The sequence below is a fragment of the Camelus ferus genome, chromosome 4 (genome assembly GCF_009834535.1).
Source record: "Camelus ferus isolate YT-003-E chromosome 4, BCGSAC_Cfer_1.0, whole genome shotgun sequence".
In the NCBI taxonomy this organism is placed as follows: Eukaryota; Metazoa; Chordata; class Mammalia; order Artiodactyla; family Camelidae; genus Camelus; species Camelus ferus.
In genome coordinates this window covers 64,673,739-64,695,226 of record NC_045699.1, presented here as the reverse complement: position 1 = coordinate 64,695,226, position 21,488 = coordinate 64,673,739, and the positions used below count along the sequence as shown (strand labels likewise).

The 21,488-nt window shown below is 35.9% G+C and overlaps 1 protein-coding gene across 4 annotated transcripts in view; it reads left to right on the top strand.

Moving 5' to 3' along the window:
• The first annotated feature begins 1,815 nt into the window (after positions 1 to 1,815).
• Positions 1,816 to 21,488, top strand: part of STRBP (spermatid perinuclear RNA binding protein) — a 46,679-nt gene continuing 27,006 nt past the window's right edge. For 3 of the 4 annotated variants that reach the window (XR_004319474.1, XM_032478378.1, XM_032478377.1), the window contains exons 1-8: positions 1,816 to 2,056; positions 6,497 to 6,662; positions 10,239 to 10,383; positions 18,296 to 18,387; positions 18,910 to 19,005; positions 20,103 to 20,214; positions 20,883 to 20,980; positions 21,179 to 21,290. Coding sequence is in view for 3 of the 4 variants with exons in the window: in XM_032478378.1 (XP_032334269.1) it covers positions 1,875 to 2,056; positions 6,497 to 6,662; positions 10,239 to 10,383; positions 18,296 to 18,387; positions 18,910 to 19,005; positions 20,103 to 20,214; positions 20,883 to 20,980; positions 21,179 to 21,290 (1,003 nt within the window). In the remaining variant the exon portion in view is untranslated. Of the gene's footprint in view, positions 2,057 to 6,496; positions 6,663 to 10,238; positions 10,384 to 17,238; positions 17,318 to 18,295; positions 18,388 to 18,909; positions 19,006 to 20,102; positions 20,215 to 20,882; positions 20,981 to 21,178; positions 21,291 to 21,488 lie in introns of those variants that run through there. The other variant, XM_032478379.1, reaches the window with a different exon arrangement.

Sequence of the window (21,488 nt, the reverse complement as noted above, 5' to 3'; positions counted from 1 at the left end):
GTCCTATCACTCACAGTAGACTCTTGGAGTTAACACTGGCAGTCTTGTGTTATTTGTGAGAGAAACACCAAAAGTTTGTGTTAGTAGCAGCATGTAATTTTCCTAAGGTGAGGACAGTGAGCAGGACTGCGTAATTTAGCTGACTGAGTAACTTAGTAACTCACCATAAAACTAAATGGCAGAGAAATTCAAAGTTAACATGTTTTCCCCATCACCCAGAACTAAAATATTAGTAAAATTTCTTCTTTAAAGAGCAAGTTAACTAAGTTAATCCCTAGAAGAACCTAGCATCTCCAGTTTGTTACATGCAACTTTTGTTTTCTTGTTACTTATTTTGGGATATATGGCAAATCTCATGAAGTTATTAAGAAGTTTGTCTCTTTGTAGCAGAAGATTCCGCAAAAAAAAAAAAAAAAAAACAAAACAAACAAACAAAAAAAACCTCCAGTTGGAAAATTGGTCATGGACTTTGAGCAAGAAAGAAATCTAGACAGAAATGGCTTTTATCTAGGAAAGAAAGCTTTGTGATTGATTTTAGTCCTTTTTATTATATAACAATTGAGGTTTCAAAGGATTACTTACCTTTTTACCTATAGCTTGCTTCATTTTGTAAGGGACAATGATACTATACTATTAATTTACAAGTGTTCAAATTAATCTGGTTTTTAAACCATATTCAAATAAAAAACAGACAAGACTGATGAAGAATTGGGGATATTTTATTTTGCAGTGAAGACTTTAAAACAAAATATTTACCACCTATTAGCACATAATTTTATGTAACATGTGACATGTAGCCACCCTTTACATGAAATACTTCTGGCTTTATGGAAACTCACCAAGTTATTACTGTTCATTTTGTTGTGTGCTGGTACACATGTCTTCATGGTATTTGTAAACTTGGAAATACTCAAAAGGTTTTTAGATGTGTGACTCATGAGTGTGAAAGATCTACTATATTAAATTTTCATGAAATTCATTCTATTTCTAGGCTTTAATCTGCTCCACTGATTTCTGGGATAGCATGTCGTTTTAATTATTGCTTTTTAAATTTTTGATATTTTGTTTTAGCATAATGGTACCACCCATCCATCTTTGTAGAATAGTTCTTGATACTCCTGTTGATTCCCCAATCCCCACCATGAGCTTTAAAATTATTTTTATTCAGTGAGTTTTAAGTGAGTCTGTCTTAAGGGGATTTTGATTGAGAATGTGAATACATTTGTAAATTAGTTTGGGAAACTAATTCTTTTATTACAGTATGTATTTTCCCCAGTCTGGAATTAAAGCCGCATACCTAAGGTTTGAATGCCAAGTAGTAAACGATACTCTAATGTGATCCTTAATTTTGCTATTGTGTTCACACATAACTTTGTATTTTGTGTTATTACTATGTTACAAAATCTCAGTTTTTCAAGGTACAAAAGTCTCCAGCAGTTTGGAAAGGAGTGACTGGGTATCATGAGTCACCCTTATGCATTTCTAGATACTCTGTCAAATCTAGGAAGTACCTGTTCTCACAGATGATGTGTGATATGGATGACAGTTTTGAAGTGGTATTGAAAACACACAGATTAAGCTGAAAGGTGACATAGACACATAAAGGTAATACTGAGTGTAACTTGGGTGAACTTTCTCAAAGCATGAATGAAAGATCTCTAACTTTCTGGTGTGGAATTCTGTAGGATTGGGTTTTACTTCCTTTCCTAAGCAATTTTTTTAATTGTCTCAGTGTTAACTGTTTCACAGCAGTTTGACAATTAATGCTGTTACTTAATCCTTTTCAAGTAACATTTCTTTTATTGAAGTAATTGTTTTCTTTTGCATTATGACAGAGATCTATTAGATCTTTTGCCAATGATGATCGCCATGTTATGGTGAAACATTCAACAATCTATCCATCTCCGGAGGAACTTGAAGCTGTTCAAAATATGGTGTCTACTGTTGAATGTGCTCTTAAACATGTCTCAGATTGGCTGGATGAAACAAATAAAGGCACAAAAACAGAGGGTGAGACAGAAGTGAAGAAGGAAGAGGCCGCAGACTCCTATTCCAAGTGAGTGTGGCCTGACCTTTGTGGCACTTTCCTGTAGTGCCCAGAAAAGCCCAGGATCCTGTCCCACTGGGTTACATTTGCTATGTGGTGTTCTTTGGGTTTTCTCATTTGTATGACTGTAAACAAGGAAGTAAAGTTTATGGAATTTTTCTGAGTTAAATTTGAAAGGAAAGCAAGAAAAGAATAATGATTAGATCAGAAAAAGAAGGAAGACCTGTTCAGGATGTCTTTTGAGGGTGCACCAAACCCTTTTAAAAATCTTTCTTTTGGAAGTCATCTTTTTCATGTGTTGATTCAGCCTCCTAAATTTGGAAATAAGTAGTAGTGGTTTTGGTCTTGGAAGAAATCATAAAATGCCATTTTTGTCTGGTATTTAAAAATCCTGGTGTAGGAGAAAGAGTGCAGGAAACTGTTCTCTAAAGGTATTTTTGACTGTATCTGCCATGTTAATTCCCAGGATCCAGCACAGTATCTTGCAAAGTAAATGCTCATTGGATATTTATTTGTAGAATGAAGGCCTAATGGGAGCCAGACTCTTCAACAGTTATAGCAGAGTATTCTCAGTGCTGTAACAATAGTAAGGCATTAGTGAGATGAAGCTGTATGATAACTAGGAAACTTTTTATGCCATGTTAAACTTAGAGTTACTGTTTTGAGCATAGTCACTATGATTGGAATAAGTGTATCATATACTTTAAAAGATGAAGCTCATTTGACTGTATTGTGTTAATAGGATTAAGAGTATTACTATGGCTACAACTGGTAAATTGAGGGTAGACGTTGCAGAATTTTTTCTCCAGCATTTAATTCTAAATCAGTGTGATAAGTAGATAAGGAATAGTGAGAAAGTATTGATAAATTGATTTAACTGAAAGATAATGTAACCTTTCCATCTTCAGATAAAAGATAGTATCAGTTTTTATCTGGATAATGTATTTCCTTGACTTTGTTAGCTGTTATAGGTAATATATACACTGTATCTAGTCGTAAATTTGTCAACTTGAAGTTTCTTGGCAGTAACTCACTTTTTCTTGAATATGATGAATTTAAAAAAGATACTGTCAAATTTGGGGGTTCATGGTAATTAGCAATATCATCCAGTAATGTAGCTCTGTGTCTTCCAGTCCCTGTACAAGATGAATAGTCATACATTCCATATTTAAGTGGCATGTTGAGATGTGCTTATACCCTTTTAAAAACTTTTTTCATTGTGGTAAGATACATATAAAATTTGCTATTTTTACTATTTCTAAGTGGAGTTTTAATTTTCAGTGAAGTTATAAATACATCTTCTGCTGTTTGCTTTCAAGGCCACACAGACTTTTGAAAAGCGCTCCAGTAGACATTTGCTTAACTGGAGCAAGTCACTGTGTTTTCAAGGTTTTTAAAAGCTAATGTACTCTACACTTTGTTTGGGTTTTTAAATGTAGAGCTGTGTGTGCATGCTCTTTATTTTCTCTGTAAAGTCCCAGGATGAGCACTTGATTCTTCCCATGTGGTGGAACTCAAGGAGTGCAGAACGATTGTGTCCTTCTTTCGTATAAAACAGAGGCAAGCACCGCTTCCAGGAACAGAGCTGTGTTGTGGTCGTGGACACGTGTTGTGCTCCCCGTGTCTGCCAAGCACTGCAGAGGGCACAGAGACGGGGAGGGCGAGCTTATGTGGATTAAGTGCCTTCTATTGCCAGGCACTGTTAGGTAGCTTTCACCTGTGCACTCTTACTTCACCTCTTTACAGGCTGACTCAGAAATCAAGTAAATTGAACAAGTTCCCACTATTTGTATTATTAGTAGTATTAGCTTAATTTTAATTAATTCCCTATATCTAGGTGGCTTACTTTATAATACCTCATATTCAAATTCAGAACTGAATTAGGACTTTGTTCTCTGTTCAGTCATGCTCTCTCTACACAAATATATCATAATTATAATATAGAATTCAATAAGCAAGCTAATAATGTCTGGTTAATAATAGCTACCATTTATTGAGTGCCAGTTACTGTACCAGATTATTTTTCACATTATTTTACAACAAATTGACTAATCTCAGTTATCATCCCTCTTCCCCACCCCCATTTTACTTGTGAGATTTCCTGTGCTTCAGATTTTCTTATGAAAAAAGTGTGACTCAATCATTAACAAACTTTAACTGGGTTAAGGTCAATGAATGAGTGTGTGTGTGTGGTGGAGCCAGGGTTCATTTTCAAGTTTGTCGGATTTCTGATCCAGTTTTTTTTTTTTTAATCATCTTCAGTTTGATTATCCATGACAAAACTGAAAGTACAGAGCAGGGAGACTATATGCTGATTCTGGGCATCAGGAAAAAACTTCATGAAGGAGGTAGCATTTGCATTAGGCTCAGAGGATGAGTAGGGTTTTGGCAGGCTGTGAAAGTGAAAGAAAAAATAAATCCCAGCAAAAATCCAGGTGTGAGGAAGTATAGGGACTGTTTAAGCTATTGTTTATTGAGCTATTAATATATGCCAAGCCCTGGACTAAGTTCATTACTTAAATTAATTAAATGATATTGTAGGCATTACTCTGAGGAAGGTGTTACTCCATTTTTACAAATGAGAAAGTAGGCTCAAAAAAGTCAAGTAATTTGTGATTTGTCCACTGTCAAACAGTAAGTGGCAGAGCCAGGATTCACAGCAGGAAGTCATGCTGTCTCCTAAATTGCCTCCCAATATGCTCAATGTCTGAGTGTTCAGTGGGACATGAGGAAAATAATAAGCGGAGTTCCATTCACTCAATGGTTTTGGAAGACTTGGCTGCGGCATCCTGTAAACAGAGATGAGATGCTACTGGTTAGTCAGTTAGGCCAGTGGAGAGGAGGTTACTGAGGTCGTCTAGGTGAGAGGTAGTAAGAGAAAAGAAACTAGTTTGAAGGCAAGGCTTTGAGAGTGATTATGAAGAGGGAATTTATAAACTGTTATTAGATTTGGGAGAATGAGAAGATGTATGGACAGGGATACAGAAGAAGAAAAAAATCAAAGATGACTGACTTTGTTCTTAATAGCAAATAATTCCCTGTACTTGGTTCACTTTCTTTAAAATGCTTTGTATTTCTTTCTGTACTTGTACCAGCCTTATATTTTTTCATTGACCTAATCTCTTAAGGTGTGTCAGGCACTGAACCCACGGCTGGATTATTTATAACTGTCTTGTTTCCACTGCCACAGTTTGTTTCTCTCCCTTCTCCTTTCTCTAGTTCATTCTCCACTCTGCTGACTTGGGCCCGACTCTGCTGATTCTTTGCCTCCAGCTAGAATGACCATTTTTCTATCTAGCCAAATCAAGACTCTGCTGAAGTCAAACTTACAGGTTGCCTTGCTTGACCTTTCTATTTTTACCTCTGTCTTCTCTGAAATTGGGAAGCAGCCCTAATAATATAAAGAGCTTGAGTGTTGTGGTCAAACCAACTTGAGTTTGAATCCAGGCTTTGCCATTTTACTCTCTCTGTGAACTTGAACAATTAATCACCTTTTCTGAGATTCACATTCTTTGTCTTTCAAATTCAGGCTCTTTGTAAGGTTTAAATGAGAATTTGTGGCATGCAGTTTCTTAGATGTTACTTTCTCTTCCCTTTTAAGCAGGTTTTAAGCAGCTTTTGTACTTAACTGCAGTATGAGCCTTGGGAGCAGGAGAGATTGGATCCCCTCTAGTATGTTTTCCATACGCAAACGGGTTGCTTACTTATTGAATGATTGCCAAGTTTAGTTACATTTTCACTTGTGATTAAGGGAAATGAAGCCAATAAGAAACTTACAGTATTAAAATCAAGGATAGATGTTAACAGTATTCTTATGCACCGTTCATGACTTGTTCTTTGAATGTTGGTTCTTGTAGCTACCACTGGATCTGGAATGTGTGTGTTGGCAGACCATCTTTGGGTTCCTCAGCTCTTCACTTTTATCACATTGTTCTGCTTTTCCCATAAACTTTTATGGATTCCTAGAATGCTACAGCTCAAAGGAATGAGCTAAGGCTCATGCAGCCGATTTACAGTTACAGATATTGAGCCAGCAGGCACCACGAGGAGTAGAGTCCAGGTCTTTTAGTTCCCTGCCTGATGCTCTTTCTCAGCACACTGCAGTGTTCATGTTTCTCACAATTCTTTAATTACTAAATTAAAAGATAAAAGGAGGATTTAAAAAAAATGAAAAAATGTTTAAGAGGATATAGTATTTTTGGATTTTCCTGAGCAATATTAGATGTCATAAAGAATTGAAATCTATAGGCTGAAATATTCTCCCTGTTGATTCTTTGAGGAAGATAGTTTATGAGCCTTAAATCTGAGACTTACTTTTGTGGAATTTTGGTTATCTGGATTTATGTTCCCCCTTAACAGTTCATATGGATAGTCAGAAAGCCAGGTGATGATTAAGTTATAGTTGGGGAAGTAGGTTGTGAAAGTAATCATTCAGACTTTTATTTTTAGGGATCAAGGTGGTCGGACGTTGTGTGGTGTTATGAGGATTGGCCTGGTTGCAAAAGGCTTGCTGATTAAAGATGATATGGACTTGGAGCTGGTTTTAATGTGCAAAGACAAACCCACAGAGACCCTCTTAAATACAGTCAAAGATAATCTTCCTATTCAGATTCAGGTGAGTACAGTTTAATTGTACCTCTAGGAGAATTTGTAAAAAGGTGAAAATAGGTAGTGACCTTGATAAACTTAATAATAAGAAATTGGTAATAATAAAGGGTAGGTACAGACAAAGGGAATACTGCTACTCTGGGTCAGTGACTCAAGCATCACAATGAAGGCAAACTTCTGGTGATTAGTACTCAGGATATATTTACTAAATTAAGATGGCTCTTAAGGTACACTCTTAAATTCTTTAGATGTATCTTACCGAGAGTTTTCATGTTTTCCAGACTAGACTTTTCAGCGTTATAAAACTCTTGGAAGGGTTAGTATAATGCAGAAAAGAATCAAAAGCTCAAAAAGAGCCTAGACAACTGGAGACTTTCATAGATGATAATTTTTAAAATTGAAGACTCAGTTAATTTAACTTCACTCATTCTGTTAATGGAAAGTCACTATTAATTCCTTGTTTCCAAACCTTTTTCACATTGGGATGCATTTAGAAAATTTAATGTTGGCATGCTTCCTGGAGGGTGCTGCTGAAGGCCGAAGGCTTCTCAGGGCTGAAGCCAACTGATTGATCGGGGGCTGTGGTCACCCTGGGACCTGCTCTGTCAGCCTGCTCCAAGGGCAAGTTGCATCACTGATTGGGAAGCCATTGTCACCTTTCAGTTTCAGATGTGTTATCTGTCATGTAACTAGATTGTAGCTTTTTGGTGATTTCGTATCAGTTAGTTCATATATCCGTGTCGCATAGATAGGTATCAGTATGCAAGGTTGAACTTTGAGTTGTTGAATGCTCTCTTTTTTATTGTCAGTTTCTTTTATTTGTATTTCTTCTAAAAAGGCTCTTACCCCACTGCCCCAAGTAATATGAAATCTAAATTTGTTTTTATTAGCTTCCTTATGGATCATTTTCTTTCATATTTAGCAGCTGATCTTCATAACCATCATACTGATTTTTATCTACTGTTCTTTACACTCAAATTTGTGTTACTTGTTGATGCATTTTTTTCTGTATTAATTTCTGGAGGACTATTTTATTTTTCGTTCTTAGATTATAAGGTAAGATTTTCTGAGTGACTGAACAAACATATTTTGCTCTTCCATTTTTAATTTTGATTGAAAAAATGTTTCTATTTCAAGGGTTAAATTCATTTCTTTTAAAAAGTTGTTTTAAATCCTTATGTGACCATTTGGGGAGGGAAAGTGGTAAGCAACATGGAGAACAGTAAAAAATGTTAAGAAACAGAAAGCTCAGTAATGGATTTCAGACCACCTGTACTTTTTGTTATTAGAATGTTAATAAAATTCATCTTTTCCCATTACTTTTAATATTGTTTTAAAACCTGTATTTCTGGTCTTATTATAGTGAACATTATTACTCTTAAATCTGTACTAAAGGAATAATAATCAAAGGGTTGGACACAAAGACTTTTCCAACCATCTCACCCTCTTTTCTTTTCCCTTTAATGAGTCCTGTTTGTGAGAGTGATCATATTCCTCAGGTGTGTCAGGGTGGAGAAAAGATTGAGAACCAGTACTATAAGAAATTGAAGTTCTTATTCTGAAAGATCTGTCATATTTCTCCCGTACTGAAGATACAGGAGATTGGGCCTAGTTTCAGTTGCATTAATAGAGCTTTCCCTGTGCACATCACAACTATGTGAACTCTGTGTTTTCTTTCCTGAGTCAGGATCTTTATTTCTGGGCATCACAGTTTTTAAATGTTCTTGTTGAGCTAGCAAGTGTTCAAGGGAGGGAACCAGGAGAGAGTGCAGGCTGTGTGAACTATTTCAGATTTGAAGAGACTAGGGCTTTTTTGACTAGAGAAACCTAAAAAGATACAAATATCTTTAGGTCTTTGAAGGGCTCCTTGGAGAAGGTAAAAGTGGCCTGAACTCTTAAGATAAATGGTGGACATTATAAGAAACATTTGAATTTAACATAGTCAACAGAGTTATCCAACAGTGAAACCAGCTGCTTTGTATGATGGTTAGATCCATTAATACAGATATTTGGGTAAAGGTACCCAAGTGAAATGATGATGTACATACATTTTGTATTAAATTAAACAGTATACACACATATATATGCCCACATATATACACGCAAGTATACACCTATTATTATTATTATTACTATTACTAATACTATTTCAGAAAATCATCTTAAGTGTGATTTTTTTTTTACCTTTACCCTCTATCCGCCCCCCCCCCTTGTTTTCTTGGCATTTGGAGAACCAATCTCTGATATGATCTTATTTTCTTGTGAATTAAAAATCTTTTTCCTGATCAATTACCATAGCAAAACTTTCAGTTATCAAAGTACCTTAATTAATTGAGGTTGCACCATACCTTTCTCTGCAGACTCTTTTGTAGGGCAATTTTAGAACTTCCTTGAGTAAAGCAGTAGAAGGATGACCAAAACCAGAAATCACTTATAATTAGTCTAGCCCAGCACTCATACTACATGTTTACTTCATTGGGTGTGTCTTATGGCAAGCATAATTGAAAAATTTAGTTTGAGTTATTCTCTGAGACATCTTTAATGCTCTTAGAGTGGCAAAATGAATGTGAGCAGTTTTCTGCTTTTTCTCTATAGTCTAGTTCTGGTTTTTTCCAGCCACTGTGTGGCTTTTCCCTTTCTTGGTTTTCTCCATTCAAAATTAGGATAATGAATTTTCTATTTTCTGTCTTTCTGGGAATGTTTAGTGGTAAATGCTGTTTTTACATAAATGGCTTTGAGCTCCTTTAATGCACACTGGTGAGCAGAGAGAGACCCAGTAGTGTTTATGTTTAACTGTTTATGTCAGGTAATAGAAATTAAATTTTACCACCAAGAAAGGCCCTGTGTAACATTAAACTGTGTATTTAGTGTATAAAAATATATATAACTTAATATATGATTCTAGTTGGTGATTATTTTCTGTATGTGTATATATTGTATGTTAAAAGAAGCAATGTATAGTTCCTTGTGGATGTCAGATGACTTGACCCAAAGCAGGTCTGTTGTTAAAGAAGGGAAGTTACTTGCTTACACTAATTTTTTTTTTTTTTTTTTTTTTTTGCTGGTGAGTGTGCAGAGATCCTTTCTCTTTCATTCTTAATTTATTTTCTTTTAAAGTCTACATAATCTTATATAAAAGCCTACATAATCTTATGTTTATATGTCCTTAGCAAGTGGGAGTTCCTGTTTAGGCTGTCCTGTCAAAAAAGGTATTGATTTAGAGAGCATTCCCAGCGATTTATTATTCTGTAATAGTTCTCTGTAATAATTTCAAGAACAATAATTTACCCTTTATCATATAGTGATGCTGTTGGCAACTCACTTTCAAATATTAGAAAGAATGGGTTTAAATGTTGTTTAATAATTGTATAGATCATCGACATTGTGGTTGCTTTTTGAGGGATGGAGAAAGGATTTGCTGGTAAGTTGAGGGCAGAAATGTTATCTTTACACTAAAGAACTAGTTAAAGACTACTTTTTCAGCACAATAATACTAATTGTTAATAACATTTGAAAACTAAGAGGCAATCATTCATTTCTTGAAATTTTAATTCAGTGTTTTTGAAATCTTGATGACTTTCAGAAACTCACAGAAGAGAAATATCAAGTGGAACAATGTGTAGATGAGGCATCTATTATAATTCGGAATACAAAAGAGCCCACTCTAACTTTGAAGGTGATACTTACTTCCCCTCTAATTAGGGACGAATTGGAGAAGAAGGATGGAGGTACACGTGTGTATATATATATATATATATAGATAGATAGATAGATAGATAGATAGATGTATGTATATAAATATGTATTTTGTTTACGTAAGATCTCTTGAATGCTATGTTAGTTATGCTTTACGGATTTAAGAAATACCTATCTTCATTTTTTATGCCACTCAGTATTTTAAACAGCTTTATTTTTACACAGTCACTTTATTTGGAAAAAGGTATATATTTGAAATATAAAATATGCTAATTCAAAACCTGTGCTTATCTTGTTGGTCTTAACTCCACTTTAATTTTTATACTGTTTTGGTGTTCTGTTTTACTTTGTCTCATATTGCATTGTTATTGGTATCGGCCAACCTATTCTTTGTAGCTTGGCTCTGAAGTCTGATATTAGGGTTAAATGTGGTTCAAAACAGTATTGTTTTCAAATTTACTCACTTTTGTGTCAAGTTACTCATTTGTACATTGTTCTTAATGTCTAATAACTATGACTTTTTAAGAATTATGCTTTATCCTATTGCCTATATGTAAATCTTTTATAATGTAAGAGAGATAAATTGGGGGAATTGATTCTTTAACACCTTTAGTAAATTTTTTTCTTGGAGGGGGTTTGTTATCCTGTTAACATTTTGAATAGTATATGTGTGGGAATCATGCTTTAAACTAACTTTCTTCTGGAGCTGAAAAGAATTTCTGCTTGGCATTGCCATTGTATAAAAGTAGAGTGAGAAATCTACTCAGTTTTGAGAAGTAATTATGGAGCTGGGCTTTTTTTTTTTTTTTTTTTTTAAATCCTTTCACATTAGTTTGTTTCTTCCTCTCAGTCCTGTCCCTAGAAACTTGCCGTGTGATAATTTCTCCTGTGTCAGACCTTTGACCAACTGGCCCCTCTCTGTCATGACAATTTAGAGGCAGTGTGGCCTCACTGGGCCAGTGGGGACTCCCTGTTGCTGTTTTCTCATCACTAGACATTCAGCAAGTTACATTGCTTACTCCCCTACCTGAAATACCAGTGCAGCAAGAAATATTGGTCAGTTTCTTAATTTATTTCAAGTTAACGATAAAGGTAGAAAAAGACAGATCTACCTGAGATTGTTAGAACTTTGAGCTTTGGCAGACACGACTCACAGGATTTCTTAAAGTAAAAGTGATAGACTCCCTTTTTTAAAAAGTCTTTTGGGGTAACTAAATCAGCTATGCCATACCCAACAGATATAAGCTTAGACACATTTATGAGTCATAGTTTAAAATTGAAGTGAATCCAATCTATAATTGGGTTTAGACCTGTATTTTTTTTTTGGCTGTATATCTGTATATAGTATCTCTAACATCTCTGAAGAACCAATCTTATATGACTTAATTTCTTTAACAGCTTTACAGTTCACCATTAACTGTAGAACTATAAAATGATTTCTGAAGTATCAAGATAATTCTGTTAATTCTGGTAAGCTGTGTTCTACTTGACCCTCTAGTGTAAAACTAACCATTTCTAAGTAGGGTTATAATTATAGATATTATTAAAAAATTATTTGATTATAGAGAGATGAGAAGACTGAAGTTGCCAAAGACTAGGTCATGTTTGCTTGGAGCTGTAGACGTCCCTTCCATTACTTTGAAAGTATTAAGTGAACAGCAGGCTCATTTTCCCCTATGGTTTTGTGTACTTCATGGGATTTTGTCAGTTTTCAGTGATACCTTTAAGCTTAGTCTGTTGCTTTTATAACTTTAATTTTTGTTCAGAGAACCTAAAACATTCTTAGTGTATTGCACTCTTACTGTAGAAGACTAGTTATTACAGAATGGAATCTGTAGTGAAGTAGGAGCCATCGTCTCTGTTCGAGGTGTTTGGGTTACTCAAGGCTCCCAAGACCTCTTTACGAGCTGAATCTCATCAACTGATGTTAACATAATTGTGTGGGATAAGGTAAGATGAAGGAATCAGCTTGGCTCTAATGTTTTACACACGTTACTTCCTCTCCCTCTAAGTGGCAGAAAGATTTGCTTTGCTGTTTTCCTTAATCTCCCAGCCCTGTTGACTCACTTGTTATCTCTTATAATTTGCTCATTTTGTCTAACCTGGGCTTTGTCAGTGTTTTTTGATCTGCGCTAGCAGTTTTGTGTACTCCTGGGGCAACTTTGAGGATCCAGCGTAACTGAGCATTTGAGACCTGGGCTGTGTAATTCTGTAGGATTCGTTTCATCACACCAGATAACTCCTCTCGCCTTGATGCAGTTCTTTTCAGCTACAAGGGTTGAAAGCCCCAAGATTCATTTAGGTTCCAGGAATTTCTAAAACTGAGATCTTCTGAAAAAAAATCTCCACTCATTTTCTTTCTCAAAGTTTAAAAGAACATCCATTGTAACTTTTGGGGGGACATTTTCCTGTAGAATCTCAACATCTCCTCTCCCACAGAACAAACAGGCTATTCACGATACATATATACCTCATGTATATGTATTCATATATACAATTATTATTTAATTATTATTCATATATAATTAATATGATTTGATTTATGTATATTCATATGCATAAAATTTTAAAGGAACAAATTTCTCTTCCCTCTCTTTACTTGCCACATAATTGGGTAAAATAAAGCGAAAAAAATCTGAGAGCCAGGTGGAGCCAGAGGACTGGGGCAGGGCAGGTGAGAACATCACACTTATCTCCTCAAGGTTGTCTCTGCAGAAGTGGCTCTATCTAACTACTTGTTTCAAATCACTGTTTACATTTTCATTGGCTGGAGTACATGGTGAATCTCTCTGGTACTGTTTACTGTTTTGTAGGTAAGATTTCTCACGTGTTGTCCATCTTATTTCCATATTCTAACCCTTTACTTGAAGTTCCTAAAGAATAACCATTCCCCATAACTGCACGCTTCCTCCTAAAGAAGTCATAGGAGAAGAAGCAGAGACCTTGGTGCCTGGCAGCCAAGTATTTGATTCTTAACTGTATTAATTACAGCTATGTGACCTTGGACAGGTTTCTTTATTTTGAAATGAGCAATGAATATTTGAGACAGTTGTTTGAGGTCAAATGAGAGAATCTGTGTAATGTGACCTGTGTTGTACCCAGCACAGAGTGGTTGCTTAGTAAATAGTGGTCGTTACTCCGCTCACTAAAAAGTCACAGCACAAACTCATCTATTCAAATTGCCTTGAGGTCACAGTGAGAATAATGTGGATATGATGGATCTGAAGAAGTAAACCTAAATACAGTTCAGCTCTTAAACGCCAACTGAAGTGTAGTATTGGAATTAATGTACTGTATTTGCTACACTGCAAGTAATGAACTGGCTTCTATAGCTTATGATTCATTGAGACAGTTGTCTTCTTCCCTACCCCTGTCCTTTATCCCAGAACCTGGAGTGGTACCTAATACTTAGTGGGCAATCAGAAAACTGTTAAATGAATTTTTGTTGCCAGCATATTATCTGCCTGGTGTGTAAGAAGCATAAACAATGGGTGTCTCAGAAATCAAGCAATATATATTGAAGATTTAGCTCTGTTAGGATATTTTATAACTTTCTGTGTTATAAGCACTTTCTCATATATGATTTACTTTAACCTTCACAACAGCCCTATGAGGGTAGATTTTCCTGTTTTATAAATGAAGGAAGTCTCACAGTTTACCCATCTCCTGTGACTTTTTTTTTTTTTTTTTTTTTTGAGTAAAGGTAGGTTTATTTAGAGAGATACATACTGCATACAGTGTAGGCTGTTTCAAAAGGCAAGAGAAAGGCCACGAGGTGTCAGGGTTGAGTGCTCAGGTTAGAGGAAAAGTAGGTACACACTCCATGGAGTGCGGGCCTTCTCAGAAGATGAGGGAGCAGGAGAGGCAGCCAAGAGGTGCCATGTTGCCAGTTCTTATGGGCTCGGTAGCTTCATATGCTAATAAGTGGAAGGACCAATCTAACTACCCTGGGGAAGGGGCTAGGATTCCCAGGAAGTTGGCCATTTCCTACTCTTTGACCTTTTGTGGCTAGCCTTGGGACTGTCATGGGCCTGTGGGCATGTTATTGACCATGCTAATATGTTACAATGAGCTTATAATGAAGCTCAAGGTCTACCAGAAGTAGTCAAATCTCCAGCCATCTTGAGCTTCGAGGCCTACTGGGAGTTGAATCTTCCACCTTTTTGATGTTAATTGCTGCGTCATCCCTTGAATGGTTGTGCCCTGCCCCCTTCCTCTACTCTTAAGTCCAGTTACTGTCTAGGATGATGGTAGTTGATTTAGTTATTCTGAGCCTTACACAGTCACAGCTTCTTTTGGTGCTTGTGATTTTAAACCAGAAGTTATTTGCTGTGAGGGTGATAAATCAGCTGTTTATTATATTAATAGTACAATTCAAAACCAGATAGGTAGGGAAACTACAAACTCCTCAGTGTAAAGGTGGATTTTCAAGGGTCCTGGAGATGTTGCCCAAGAATCCCTTTTCCATGTTGATGTTAGTGCCAGCTTCTCGTGGGTTTTGACAGTTCACTTGCATGAGTCCTGCTAGGTGGCAGACATCAGATCTCACAGTCCTAAGATCTCAGCTAGGATTTACAACTCCTACAGGCTTTATTTTCCTGCCTACAGCTGGTAGACCTACATTATCTGGTGCAAAGCTGTAGCCACTGTCTTTCCAGTGGCCCACTGCCTACTGAGACATTGAAGAAAAGTCATAATAAGTGACGTTTCTACCATAAATTAGGAGAACAGTGCTCTGTTTTATCTAAGTGCTACGTTTATCTGTTCATATTAGTGTGGCCTGAGGTTTTGCATGGACAGTGGCTTGAAGCATAGTGTCTGCTCTTCACAGAGCCTCAAGGAATTGAGAGAAGGGCCTGCTGGGTATCTTCAGGTTACCTTGAAAATTCTGTCAGCACGAACTCACTCAGATTGTCAGGGAGGCCTTTGTGGTAACCCAGCTTGATTATTTTACCTTTGAAGAGCCCTGGTTTAGTCATATTCTGGCTTTTCTCCACCCCATCTCCATCTTCATTTTTGTGAACGGGCAGAGTTAGCTTGCATGTAAGGGATGGAGAGAAACTGACCAACATTTCCTGCAGTACGGTGTGTTTCTGGTCACTGATCTAACCTCTAACAAAATCAACGAAGTTAGGCATAATAGACTTCTTTTTAGTGCTTCCATTGTTCAGAATGTTTTATGTACCTTCATGCCCTGATGCCAGGTTACTGAGCAATAAATTTTAAAAGCTGTTTTTCTTTGCTTTGGGCGTTTTTGTCGCTATCCCCCATGCTGTCTTCCTTCCTTCCTTCCTTCCTTCTTTTAATCTGTTTTACTAGTGGACTCTAGGAAAAAAATGAAATGGCTCACAGTTAAATTGTTTACAATTTAAAGACTCCAAGATACCTCTTTATGAAGAAGGTTTTGCATCCCCTCAAAATTGAAACACCTACATTAGAAGATCATACAGAAATGTTAAACCTGAGGGTCTGCTTGAGAAGTAGCAGTGTTTTTCCAGCAACAATTCTGTGATTGCTGCATTACATTATTTTTCTTAATGAATGGAAATACATAAAATTGTATGTTGTTAATTATATAAAGGAAATAGGCAAACAGGGCTTACAGGTAGCACTACAGTGCCATTTAAATTTATGTAGTTTTAAAATGAGAAACTTTGAGGAGGATAAAATGAGATGAATTGTTACACTCCTCTGCTGTTTTCCATCTCGTGAGTACTGAAACATTTTGGATCTTTTGACTTTTTGACTATCAGAGCATGAAGAAACATGGCCATTCTGATGGTGATGTAAAAGGGAATCTGTTCACTGCCTGTCCCTTTCACCTCTTTTTAGTAGAATCTACTGCCTCCAAATGTTGACTGTCTGTAGTAGCAAGCTGATGTCTCTATTTTTTTAAATAAGAGTTTATGGTTATAATCTGTCCTTCAGGATGAAAGAATTTATCTGAAGATTTTTGCCATTGTTCCCCTTTAAAAATATCTGTGTCGTAATGATCGTTAAGATGTTAATTACAAGCTCTGATCACTGGACAAAAGTACCAGAAAGTTCAAAAAGAGTTGTTTTGCCTTGTCTTTTCCTATTCAAACTTCCTCTTACTCCTCTCTTCCATTGACCTCCCCCTGCCAGCATTCCCACTTGGTAAGGTGATGGAGTAAAAGTTAGCTTGTCTTACTTTTAACTTTAAAGTTGAAGTCTTGAAAAATAAGCACAATCCATGCCTTTTCTTGGGACTACATTATTTAGCAGTCAGTCAACCTTTGTCATGTCTAACTTCTAAGAGATTCTAATTGTTCATTTACAGTAGTTTGTTTTACCTTGTACGTGAGCTTTACACAGATGCTCGTATTGACCAGTCAAACATTTTGACATATAAACGTGAAAATAAGTTAGTTATATGTTTTGTGTCATTAAAAAGAATTAAGCAAAGCCAGGAACTAAATCACATATGAAGTGAATACCCATGGTATGTTTGTTTATATTTATAAATAAAAACACATTAACAATTATTTTTTGATGCTTTACATTTTATGAGTAAAAAGGGGTAACGAAATGAGACCCTGCATCCTGAGTTTGTTGGCACAGGTTAATGTGAAACAATACAAGTACCTGTTGTAGAGCTCACCCGGGCAGAAAACAGGTGTGTAGCACTTCGGCCTTTTTATGTTGCAGGCAGTAAAAGAGAGCCACAGTTTTTTCTGCAATAAATTTTTTTCTTTTGGGCATAATGCTTTCAGTTTTAGTTAATGACCATCTATCATTTAAAGTATACAGTCAATTTGCCATAGTAGAATCTTGTAATAACTGAGAAGCCAAAAAGTATCAGTGATCGAGTTCCCCTATTTATAAGTATTTACAGTGTATGAGTTGGCCTGCACAAACGTGCTACTGATCCTGTGACTGTCATGGCTGTACTAGAAAGAAGTGTTGGTGAACTCCTGCATCTAAGAGAGTTCTTAAAAGAAGATGGTAAATATGACTTAATTGGATTAGACAAAGAATTGTTTCCCAGAAACATTTGTATGCTGTAGGCATTTAAATAATGCACTAAGTCATCAAAAGTTTAAAAACTCACTTTCTAGTAGCTTAGAGGAAATAAATTTGGATAAACATGGATTTAGTATCTTGTGACATCTTAGTTATGAATATTTGCCCCAATCACATGTTTGAATTCTTAATTTGGTAGCTCTGGGCCATCTCATCCAACTTTGCAATGTTAAGGCAAGTCAAATAGCTGTACTTAGTATTCTTTGCTGTTTTTTTTTTTTTAAATATGTAAAACTTGACATATAGTTTATATTTGTAGTTCTAATAATTTGGTTTAGAATAGAAAGAATTAAGAGAACTCCAGGGTGACACTTGAAGAGTTCTTATCAATGGGGTAGTTTCTGTTAATGATTATCTTCTTGGATGAGTTTATTTAATTGTTAAAAAAAAATTGCCATGCTCAGCGTATTCTTAATGTATCTCAAATTGATTACCTAAGAGAGCCCCAGTTTTCCTTAAGAATTGATTAGTGATTAAAATCCCTTCTATAAGAAAAAGTTGTTATTGCTACTGGTCCCAGATTTCTACTCTTTGCTCCCTGCCAAAGGAAAAAGTGCTGTACACCTATTTTGTGTCCTGTACCTATTTTGTGCCCTGTGATACACATCCTTAATAAGATCCCAGATCGTATGTAGCAGTGGTCATTGATTTGTTTACTGAACAGATGCCTTTGTGCTCCTGTTGTACGCAGGCACAGAATGGCTCTGTTGACTGTTTACTTAAGTAATTATGGTGCACGTAATTTAAAATGAAAGCAACAAAGCCAAATCCTGAAATCTTCTGGGAGTCTTATTAGTTCACTCAGATGCTGCTCTTTTTTTTAGTTTTATTGTTTGGTAATTTGACAGGAACCCCTTGGTCAAATTGTATCTGTCTTTCTTTATCCCATTTTCCCATTAGAAAAGGTTGCGATGAAAGATCCTCCGGACTTACTGGACAGGCAGAAATGCCTGAACGCCTTGGCGTCTCTTCGACATGCCAAATGGTTTCAGGTTGGCTCTTTGTTATTATCTTATTGTTGTTGTAGCCTTGTGCAGGTTTCATTTGGAACACCTGCCATGTAATGGTTTCTATGTACTGTATAAAATGTGGGTGCTGTCTACCTCTTAGGGTTATTGTAGGAGTAAATGACTTAAAGTTCCTAGTGTAGCTTCTATTATAGTTAATGACGTTTAATTATCATATAATCCTTTTTGGCTTATTACTCTGAATTTCAAATGGTAGTGTATAAAATACAAACCTGAGTGAGAAAAGCTAGAAGTTAAGATAGACAGTTGCCTGGAAATGGGGTTGCCATGAGGCTATACAAGTGATTTTAATAATATGCTTCCTTTAAAATTTGCCTTTCTAAACCATAATTTTACTACTTTTAATAACTTGATTTTTTGGTTTGCTTGACAACTCGTGAATGACTGACTAATTAGTATTCATTTTAAAGAACCTACCATGATCAGTGTCCTTAAAATGAAGAGTGGATTTCAACAGGGGTACTGGGATCATTTTGTTTGTTTTAGGCAAGGGCAAATGGATTAAAATCATGTGTAATTGTCCTCCGCATTCTGCGTGATTTGTGCAACAGAGTCCCCACATGGGCACCGTTAAAAGGATGGGTAAGTACTTAAATATGATTAAAAGCAAATTCCGGAGCTGTAGTCAGAGGAAATTCTGTAGAAATTACATGTTACTGTAAAATGGCTATATTCTGACTCTGCTGAGGTGTGTGCTGTCTATTTTTGTTCTTGAAAAAAATTAGGGATTTTTTTATATGAGTTTTTTCTGACGAATATAACCCATCTCTTCTACCTCATCATATTCATGCTACAGAGCCGGGGTCCTTTTTTCTGATGAAAAAGTCCTGTACCTGTTAGAAGTGATGTCTTCCTGCACTTTACTTTCCATTGTTGGCCGATTACTATTCCCCTGCTATCCAGGGAAGCCTGCTTGGCTGGCATATTTCTCTTCTAGTGCTACCTCTATTTAAGTAAAAGTTACCTGATATGCCAGTATAAGCCTCCCATTCTCTTTGAGTGTAGACACTTAAAAATAAGTTCATATTAGTGATTGAAGTCAGGTGAATAGTACACTTAACCATAGTTTATATGTTACCAAACTTACTTAATTTGGAAATTATTATGCATGACCCAATTAAGACCCAATGAAGAACACTATAAAACAAAGATGTAAAGGGCCATTTTAAATTAATTTAGATATTATTACTTTGATACGGTATCATGAATTTTTAGTTTATTAAATACGAAGATTTGGTCCTTTTATTCTAAATGCAGTACTCGGCAGGATGTCTGAAATGAAGTCTTATTGTGCTTCTTAGGTTAAGTGGGAGATAGGTGGGCTGGGTTTGAACACTGATTGTTTATTAGCTGTTACTAACTTATATGAAGTCTTGTTAAATCTTTGTTAAGTCAATTAAATGATTGCAGTTTCTTAAGTAATCCTTTTAGGGTAACTGAAAATAGAGTTTTGTAACAAAATGTTTTCTGAATATATTATCTTAAAAATGGTTGATTTGAACACACTGCCTGGTGTAAAAAAGTTGATAATCAAGTGGGAAAAGTTAATTGGGCCCTAAATGTTAAATTGACTTCTACCTTTTTTGGCCTCCGTTGTAGATAGAAATGTCAGCTCACATTTAACTGGAATCCTTTTAACACTTGGTGCATGTACTAATTTGTAATTTAATATCTTCTAGCCACTAGAGCTTATATGTGAAAAGTCTATAGGTACTTGTAATAGACCTTTGGGCGCTGGGGAGGCCTTGAGACGAGTAATGGAGTGTTTGGCATCTGGAATACTACTTCCTGGTAAGGGTTTCAAACTCTGGAGGCAGAAGAATCAGAAAAATTTCATTTTAACATAGTTTTCTGTTATGTGCTAAGTTTGTCCTCTGCTCAGGAAAATGATGTGTGGGGGTTGTTTTGCTTGAAATTTTAGCAACCAGAATGTTCAAATGTTGGAGAAGTGCTATAAAACTTTCTTTCAATAATTGTAATTTATATTTTATATGTACTAACATAAAAGATACTAATAAGATATTGTGTCTGCTATGAATTTGCTTTACCTAGAGCTTGGATTTTGAAAATGCTTATGTTTGGCTAAAATATATAAAGTTCATTCTGTTTGCAGTCTAGTGTTTAATTTGGAAAAACTAAATTTGGTCTTATTTTCCATATATAATCCCTTTATAGATTTGGAATGATCCATCATGCTTTCTAAATTCTTGGAGTTAAAACCCAGTTGTGACCTTAAATACACAAGTGACTTCTAGTAAAATAAGGACATTGAAATGCTGTATTGAAAATGAGTGTCCTTTTTATTCCATTTAATTGAGCAGACTTTTAACCTTGTTCCTTAGTTGTTTTTTTCTTTTTCTCTCCATTCTTCTCTCTCTCTCTCTCTCTTTGTGTTAGTTTATTGAATTCTGAACTTAGTTCTAAATGTTACTTGTGTTTTTCTTTTGCCTTTGTCAAAGGGGGTCCTGGTCTTCATGATCCTTGTGAACGAGACCCAACAGATGCTCTGAGCTATATGACCATTCAGCAAAAAGAAGATATTACCCACAGTGCACAGGTAGGAGATGGGCCATACCACTGTGGTCTGTTAGAGGGATATCATGCAACCTATGTAAATACTTTTTTGTTGCCTGTTGTTAGGGACTTTTGCTATCATAAAAATATCATTTGAGGAATGTGTTTTTAGCTAGAAGTTCTAAGGGCTTAACAAATGAAAAATACAAAATTTGAATAAATACAATCTTTTGTTCTTTAGCATGCACTAAGACTATCAGCCTTTGGCCAGATTTATAAAGTGCTGGAGATGGACCCCCTTCCATCTAGTAAGCCTTTTCAGAAATATTCCTGGTCAGTTACTGATAAAGAAGGTGAGTGTGAAAGTTTTTTATTGGGATTGGATGTGGGCAGTGGTGTATGGTGTAGCTGGTCATGGGATGCATCTTTTGTTAGAACTGAGAGAACTTAATTTTTAACCCAAGTCATGTATAAGAACATTTACTGCTGTTCTTCCTGACTTTCTTCTCTTGTCCCATCAGTGACAGCCGCTTGCTGTCATTTATTCTTAT